This window comes from Hippopotamus amphibius, chromosome 6, assembly GCF_030028045.1.
Source record: "Hippopotamus amphibius kiboko isolate mHipAmp2 chromosome 6, mHipAmp2.hap2, whole genome shotgun sequence".
Lineage (NCBI taxonomy): Eukaryota > Metazoa > Chordata > Mammalia > Artiodactyla > Hippopotamidae > Hippopotamus > Hippopotamus amphibius.
The window spans coordinates 168,222,865-168,231,672 of record NC_080191.1 but is presented as its reverse complement, the minus strand read 5'-3'; the positions used below and the strand labels follow the sequence as shown (position 1 = coordinate 168,231,672).

The window sequence follows — 8,808 nt, the reverse complement described above, 5'->3', positions numbered from 1 at the left end:
TCCAGAGGCCCGGCTGGCTGTCCACCCTGCTCCTGCGGCCCCTCCCTCCCCTGGGCTCTGCAGCTGGGTTTGGGGTGGGCTCCCTGGAGGCCCTTTGGAGCAGTCAGTGCCAGCTGCGGCAGTAACAAGTGCTGCAAAGTAGGAAATCACGGCATGTGGTGCTGGGGTGGGCGCTGCCGCCGAGGATCTAGAAGAGGAAAATCTGCAAATTCTTGCAATACTTGTCCAGCTGAGTGTGGTTCGTTTTATACAGCAGTGGCTCTGTTCCCATTAGGGAATTATCTTTTCCCTCCTCCTCCCAAGCCATGAGGCACCTCCCCTGGTCCTGGGCCCTTCCCGGGGCTGGCTTGATGTCCCCTCCCCAGCTGGGGAGTGAAAACTCAGAGAGGTCTGAGATGGGTCTTCCTCGGCCCACACCTTCATTTATAGAAGGGGAAACTCGACAGAGACTACCCAGGACTTGCCAGGTTTGCGGCACTTTAGTCTGTAATACTCGGGTTACAACATCATTTGGAAGTATTCTGGGCATAGGAGTACACACTGAAGTTAAGTACCAGAAAGCTCATCACCAAGAGCGATGCTTCACCTTTCGTAAGTCAGTCTGGGGGTAGATCTCTCTCGTGGGGATGGGCAAACATCCACAACTGTCTGTGCAGACCCCCTGGGGGCACAAGCACAATTATCCTGGCAGATGGACCTCACATCCTTGCTCTGGGACTCAGCCTTAGAGTCCTAAAGTCTTGGGGATGGACAGGGCGCCCGCTGTTGTCTAGTGAGGTATCCTACCAGGTGTAGGAATCTTCCCTCCAGCTTCCTTACCATGTAGTTTCTCACTTTCTGCTTGAACACTTTCGATGATGGGGAGCTTTCTACCTTATGAAGTTGTCCAGTCTGATTCAGACAAGGTGTTTTTGGTGATGAACTAAAACATGTGACCCCATAGCTTCTGCACTCTAGTTTTGACCTCGAGAGCCACACTGAGTAAGGTTGTTTCTTTATCCCAGGGCAGCCTTAGTATACGTGAAGGACATATACTAAGAAAGTGCTTGCAGGCTCCTCACATCTTCTCTTCTTCCAGCTATTCATCCACAGTTCCTTCAGTGGATGCCCAGATGTTCTGGTTTCTGCATCCCCTCACCATCCTCTTACTCTTCTCTAGAAGACCTTCAAAGGACCAGTTTGTCACTGGGCTTCTTGAAGTTCAGGGTGAAACTGAGAGCAACATTATAGATGTGGACTAATGAGGGCAGTGTAGAGTAAGACTATCACCTCCTTTGTTCCACACTTAATACTTCTATTAATGCAGTCTAAGATCACATTAGCCTCTGTGAGCAGTCTCCTTTCTCTGCTACCATCCATAAAAAGCCCTGACATCTAGGGGTGGATGTTAAGTCACTTTTTCAATGCCTCCTTTTTAAGCTGTTCATTTCCTGCTCTCAAGTTCTAGAGCTGACATTTGTCTATACAAGTTCATCCTTTCAGATGTGTCCATAATTTACTCTGGCCCCCTTCTTTTGCATCTAGACTCCATTGTCAAGTTGTTATTTTTCTTTCGTTTCTCTACAGTTCTACATACTCATTTCAGTCCTTGATGCAAAAATACAGCAGGTCAGGGCTTGGATGGGCTCTGACTAAGACAACAGTGGAGGTCTGGGTCGGTGGGGGATGAACGTGGGTTCTGTCCTCAGAGTGAGCTTGTCGGGGGCAGGGGAGGGGTGCACTGCGTTGAGGCCAGGTTGGGAAGCCTGGATTTTTCTGAGTTATGGGCCAGACTCAGGACTCCATGAGTTCAGGGGAACAAAGGCAGGCCAGAGAAATGCTTTCTCCACCCAGCCAGTTTATGCCTTATAGGCCATCATTTGAAATTCCTTCTTCTGACTCAGGACTTTTGCTCATTAAAAGGAGAGGCACTGCATTAACCCTCAAAGTTCTCATCCAGGAATCTGGAGATCCTGGCTTTAAGCTCTGAGCCTCAGCTTCCCTGCTTCCTGTATCCCCCCAAAATGATGGGAATGCATGATCAGCAGTTCTTAACCCTTTGGGAGTCAGAGACCCTTTGAACCTCGGATGGAAGTTACAGATGTTCTACACATACACAGACATCCTTAGTCCCTTGAAAGCCAAGATTAAAAGCACTTTGAGGCATTTCCGCCTCCCAGAGTCTACAAGGGATGGGACACGAGCATCCCTGCCCTTGCAAAGCCTATTGGCTAGGGAAGGAGACAGACGGGAATGCCATATGTGGCTGCTGTGGCCTGGGCTGTAATGCAAGTTGGGAAAACCACCTGCATGGGATGGTAACTAGAGCTGACCATGGACTCCTGGAGAGCTTCCTAGATGTGACTGCATGTGAGAGAGACGTAGAAGTGTGGGAAAGATGTGGATGAGGACAAAGAGCCCTCCACGTGGGGGGAATTGCTTGGGTAAAGGCATGGAAGTATGAAGGCCTGGGGGAAAACGAAGAGGCTCGCGGACCAGACACAGGTAGCGTGAAATGGGTACATGGTGATGGAGTTTAAAGGCAAGCCATTGTTTGGTACCCAAGGTTGACGTTGGCTTAAAGACAGCTGCAGTGTCCGTGAGGTAGTCCTGACCCGTGTGCTCTCTCTCCTTGCAGAGGCCATGCCACTGAAACATTATCTCCTTTTGCTGGTGGGCTGCCAAGCCTGTGCTGTGGGCTGGGCCTACTATGGCTGCCCTCACGAGTGCACCTGCTCCAGGGCTTCCCAGGTGGAGTGCACGGGGGCACGCATTATTGTGGTACCCACGCCGCTGCCCTGGAACGCCATGAGCCTGCAGATCCTCAACACGCACATCACTGAGCTCAACGAGTCCCCGTTCCTCAACATCTCAGCCCTGATCGCCCTGCGGATCGAGAAGAATGAGTTGTCCCACATCGCGCCCGGCACCTTCCGTAACCTGGGCTCACTGCGCTACCTCAGCCTCGCCAACAACAAGCTCCAGGTTTTGCCCGTCGGCCTCTTCCAGGGCCTGGACAACCTCGAGTCACTCCTCCTATCCAGCAACCAGCTGGTGCAGATCCAGCCGGCTCACTTCACCCGCTTCAGCAACCTCAAGGAACTGCAGCTGCACGGCAACCACCTGGAGTATATCCCTGACGGGGTCTTCGATCACCTGGTGGGCCTCACCAAGCTCAACCTGGGCAAGAACAGCCTCACCCACCTCTCACCCAGGGTCTTCCAGCGCCTGAGCAACCTCCAGGTCCTTCGGCTGTATGAGAACAGGCTTTCGGACATCCCCATGGGCTGTTTTGACGGGCTCGCCAACCTCCAGGAGCTGGCCCTGCAGCAGAACCAGATTAGTATGCTGTCGCCCGGCCTCTTCCACAACAACCGTAACCTCCAGAGGCTCTATCTGTCCAACAACCACATCTCCCAGCTGCCCCCCGGCATCTTCATGCAGCTTCCCCAGCTCAACCGGCTCACGCTCTTCGGCAATTCCCTGAAGGAGCTCTCTCCGGGCATCTTTGGACCCATGTACAACCTGCGTGAGCTCTGGCTCTACGACAACCACATCACCTCCCTCCCGGACAATGTCTTCAGCAGCCTCCGCCAATTGCAGGTCCTAATCCTCAGCCGCAACCAGATCAGCTACATCTCTCCGGATGCCTTCAGTGGGCTGGTGGAGCTCCAGGAGCTGTCCCTGCACACCAATGCCCTGCAGGAGCTGGACGGGAACGTCTTCCGCATGTTGGCCAACCTGCAGAACATCTCCCTGCAGAACAACCGCCTCAGACAGCTCCCAGGGAACATCTTTGCCAACGTCAATGCTCTCATGACCATCCAGCTGCAGAACAACCAGCTGGAGAACCTGCCCTTGGGCATCTTCGATCACCTGGGGAAGCTGTGCGAGCTGCGGCTCTATGACAATCCCTGGAGGTGTGACTCAGGCATCCTTCCTCTCCACAACTGGCTCCTAGTCAACAGGGCCAGGCTGGGGACAGACACCGTCCCCGTGTGTTTCAGCCCAGTCAGTGTCCGAGGCCAGTCCCTCATCATCATCAATGTCAATGTCGTTGTCCCCAGTGTCCAGGGTACAGGGGTCCCCGAGGAGCCCACCTACCCAGAGACACCGACGTACCCAGACACGTCCAGCCACTCCAACACCACCTCCATCTCCTCCACCACTGACGTCACCAGCACCACGCCGGCCAACAGCAATCTGACCACCATCGAGACCACTAGTAGCCCTCACACAGCGGGCAGGAGCGGGGTCGAATTCGGGCTGGCCGTTGCTGCCATTGTCATTGGCATCATTGCCCTGGCCTGCTCCCTGGCTGCCTGCATCTGCTGTTTCTGCTGTAAGAAGAGGAGCCATACGGTCCTGATGCAGATGAAGGCACCCAATGAGTGTTAGAGAGGCAAGCTGGAGACGGGGCTGAGGAAGGGCGGGAGCCCAGAGGATCCGAGGTTTTATTGCTTCACCTCCACCCCTGGGTCCACAGAGCCCTCCCCTGCTCCCCTCTATCTGGTCCCCGAGAGAAAGGTACCCGCACCTTTTTCTGACCTGCCTGGTTCTCCTGTAGTAGAGGTTCTTGCATAGCCTTCTTACCACCAGGAGATCTAACCCACCATGGCAAAAACCCTGCAGTGCTCCCAATTCACACCCCTGGGCTTCTTCCAAGAAAGCCCCTCTTCTAAAACTTCACCAGCTCTCCTCCAAAAACCACCTTCCCTGCGTCTGTGCCCCTGCCAGCCTCTATAGACACAGTGATTACACACCTGCCACTTGATGGGACTAGTTCTCCGCTGGGACAGCTCTGCTCCCAAGTATTATGTAAGTCGATTCCCCTTCTTTGCTCCTCTTGTTTGTGACATGGCTCTACCCTGTCCCCTCAAATGAAAGGTCTCCCTTCATTTCCTGCTCCTGAAGACAAGATGACGTCCCTCCTCGAAGAAGGCTTCAAACCATTTAGCTGGTCTCTCAATTACTGCCAAGTGCCCTGGCCTTCAGGATGCTGGAAAAGAGAGAAGGGAAGAACAAGGCTGCTCAGTTCCTGGAGGCAGGGCCATCATCAGTGTCTCTCTCATGATTTTTATCTGGAAAAGGAAGAAAGGCAGCGAGGCAGCAAGTTTAGCCTCTCAGAGAATGATAATTCTGAACTACAGACTTCGGTCTGAAAATTTTAGTCCTTTGAGAAGTAAAATCATGTAGAATTTCGGACACCCCAAAAACATGAAAATCAGCTTATTGGTCCTGGATGGAGAAAGCAACCTGGTACCTGGGGGTCCTTGTGTTCACCCCCAGGGTTTTTCTCTTTTAACTTTTTATGGAAGTGTAACATACATACAGAAAAGCGGGAACATGAGAGTGTATCGTTTGATGGATTGTCACAAACTGTACACACCTGTGTAACCAGCACCCAAATCAAGAAACGAGACATCACCAGGACCCTCCATCCTGGGCTTTCACTGGAGAAGACTGGGGCTTGTGGAGGTGGCATGGACTTACCTGGGAACTGGCTCTCCATACGTCAGGATGGGCCCCTCACTGCCATTCCCCTGCAACCAGTCCTTGCAAAGGCCCAGCTGCCAGGGGTGGAGGAGAAGATGTAGGTACAGTCTGGCCCGGACAGGAAATTCTATTAAATCCCAGACCTTGAGGCACCCAGACTGGCCAGGTCAGAAGCATCTCAACTAGAGAGGCCCATGCAACCACACACCCTACCCTGGCGACCAGCTGTCTGTTGCTCACTGGAGGCTCCTCTGCCTGGGCCTTTTATGGGCATGATATGCCTGTATCTGTTTTTAATTTTCACTCTCCATTTGGGGAAGTGAAATAGCTCAGAGATGAGATCCTTTAATTGGACAGCCTAGTGTAATGGAACCCAGCAATCCCTCTGGTCGTGGTAAAATTCTCCATCCACATTTCAGTCAGCTAGAAACTGAACTTCAGCATTTTCATACACAGCAGGCAACGTGGTTACACAGATAGGTCACACTGGGTCAGGGCCCTCTGTGGAGCATCTCCCTGCCTGTGGCCTGGTTACAAGAGTTGAGTCGTTGGGTCCAGAGTTGCAGTCACATGAATACCTGCTGTTGCCACCCTTCCTGGTACATACACATTCACACGGGTAAAGAAAATACACTCACGACAATGCTTGTCTTTCTCTGGACAACTGGTATACCAGTTTAGAAGTAGAAACAATGAAATAGAGAATTTCGGGTGTCTGTGTCTGCCTAAGAAAGAGCTGTATCCAACACTGTAGGCATTTGGAACTGTGCCATCAATCCCGACCGGCCTGTACTAGTCCCCTTTGCCCCAAGAGACAAATAAGAAATCCCCTTTGGCCTTAACAGCACGATGCTGGCAGATCCCAACAAAAAGGGTCCAGGAAGGGATGTGCATAAGAACGTGTGCATTTCGTAGCTTTTTACTCTCTGTCACAGGGAATCTGGGAGAGAAGGGGCCTGTTAGAGGCAAAAGACATCGTATCCCCAAGGTAAATCTGGGTCTCTAAAATGTTTTAAAAATACTTGTAGCACATGGCGGACATGTACCAAGGCTTGCCAGGGTCCAAAAGGAAGTGAGCCCAGAGCTTGGGGCATGGGCGTCCTTCTACTGATGGTAGGCTGCTTTAATGAACCTGGGGCCCAAAGGGGAAGCTCAGTCTGTTCTCCTCCAGACAGCAAGCATGCGTTGGCACTACGTTCCTCAAGGTGCTCCTTGCGCGTAGGCTCCAGTGTCTCATTGTGCAAGGGTACAAGTGAGCCAGAGATGGCAGAGAGGTGAGGAAGGAGTCCTCTTCATCCCGTGTGCCCTGCCAAGTTGAACCCAGAATGCCTGGGTATTGATGGCATTGGCCATGAGCTTGGAATGTCTTCCTCCCTGGCCGTGGATGTCACGTGTGTCTCCAGGCCAAAGGCTGGCCTGAGGGCAGCTGTCCTCAGGTGACTCCCCCCAGGAGCACCCTGGGTGGGGGTGGTGGACCCTTTACCTGACCTTGTGAGCTTGCCTGTTCCTTTCTTCCTTGGCAGGCATTTTGGTCTCTCTGAACCACGTTGTCTGGTCAGGGAGCTGCCAGAAAAGGTGGGTGGAGTTTCCTTTCCAGCAGGACAACGCGCTTGCTCGTGTTTTAGGGCTGGAGTGCGCGGCTTGGTTCCCCCAAATTGAGTTTACGTTCTCCCTCTGCTTGCTGTCCTCTAGTCCCCGCACCAGTACTCCACTTGGAGTGGAGGGTCAATGTTGGAGGACAGATAATAAAGCCAGTTAGAACCACTGTTTTTCAAAAAATCCTTCCTGTGCGTAGATACCCTTCAAAACACTTAACAGGCATTTTCTGTTTAACCCTCACAGCACCCCTGCGCGTGAGTAGTACACGTGAGAGGGTCTAAAGCCATGTGTCCTCCGCAACATGATTCAGTAGGCTGTGGGTTCACCTTCTCCCTTTAAGCTTCATGCAAGACCTCATGGCCTGTCCTGGGCTTTCATCATTAAACCAAAGGAAATGGGAGGCCCTGTCCTGTTGCTCCCCGTAATCCCAGCCATCGGAACCTCGCCTGGTACTGTGTGGACCCAAAGCTTTGTAAATACATCCATTCGAGAAAAACTGGCTTCTCTCAAGGGAACGGTTGGGCTTCCGGGTGTGTTGTTCCTCCTCCTTAGAACTTAAAGTCACGGCACCGCTCTCAGAACTCCTCCTGGGCAGCAACGCAGCTGGGGTCCGTGTCGTGCAGGGTTGGGAATCATTTCCAAACTCAGGAAGCCTGTGGAGGGCAGACAGCCAGAGAGAACTAGGCACTAGCGTGGATCAAGAGACGCTGGAGGCAGCGCAGCCTTTAGCTATGAGTCCCTCAAAGAGTTCAGCCCACAGACCCCACAGCCGGAACTGGATCGAGGTTGTTGGGGAGGCGGTGGTGGTCTCAGGGAGGAGGTCATCGCTGTGGTTCAGAGGGGGCGGGGTGGGCACTCCTCCAGGCCAGACTCCTCCCAGTCTCAGCTGTCTCCTTCAGCTGGGGAGAGGTGGTTCTCCCCCACCCGGTGCCTGTGAGCTGCCTTCAGAAGCAGATCAATTTCGCCTCGCATAGAGAATCGCTGCAGATAATCCCAGGTGCTTGGTGACGCGGGTGGAGCTTTCTAGGCCCCCAGGGTTTTGTAGAGTGTGAGCCCTGGTGGGCAAGGTGGGGGTCCGTCTTTGCTGAATGCTGCTTGTAACAGATTTGGTGTACAGAGTCAACAATAAATGCTATACTCCGGACACGTGTGACCCTGCGGGCGCCTTGGCTAGGGGATCTCAGTGTTGACTCTGCGCCTGTCACACGGATACAAGGCCGGCCTGGACAGACCCTCACAGAGACCAGATTCCAAGCTGGGACAGGCCTTTGGAAAGTGAGTAGGGACCAAACATGAAATAACCAATGACATCTCTTGCTCACTGTGGCCAGAAGGGGCCTTAAGAATAGGTTCAACAAAACATACGGACACCGAGTGGGCAAAGCGGGAGGGTTGGGGGGAGAATGAACTGGGAGATTGCGATACCAAATTGTACACTCTAAATATATGCAGTTTATTGTAAAAAAGGAAAAAAAAAAAAAAGAAGACAAGGGGAAGAAAAAAAGAATAGGTTCAACACATTTTATAGATGAAGAAAGTGAGATTGGGACAGGAAATGAATTTCCCCTGGTCACCTAGTGCATTCCTGGCTGAGCTTGCAAGACAACCAGGCCTCCAGACTGCCAGGCTAGAGTTTCTTCTATGTCTCAGAAAGGCAGCGAAGTGCACTCAGCCTTCCTCTAAGTGCACACGCACGCACACTCGTGCCGCACTCTCGTGCACATACAGGCGTAT

At 52.7% G+C, this 8,808-nt stretch overlaps 1 protein-coding gene across 1 annotated transcript; it reads left to right on the top strand.

Moving 5' to 3' along the window:
• The first annotated feature begins 2,622 nt into the window (after positions 1 to 2,622).
• Positions 2,623 to 4,727, top strand: LRRC15 (leucine rich repeat containing 15). The gene has a single exon (XM_057739667.1). The coding sequence runs from the start codon at positions 2,623 to 2,625 to the stop codon at positions 4,375 to 4,377; it is 1,755 nt and encodes a 584-aa protein (XP_057595650.1). The 3' UTR covers positions 4,378 to 4,727.
• The last annotated feature ends 4,081 nt before the right edge of the window (positions 4,728 to 8,808 follow it).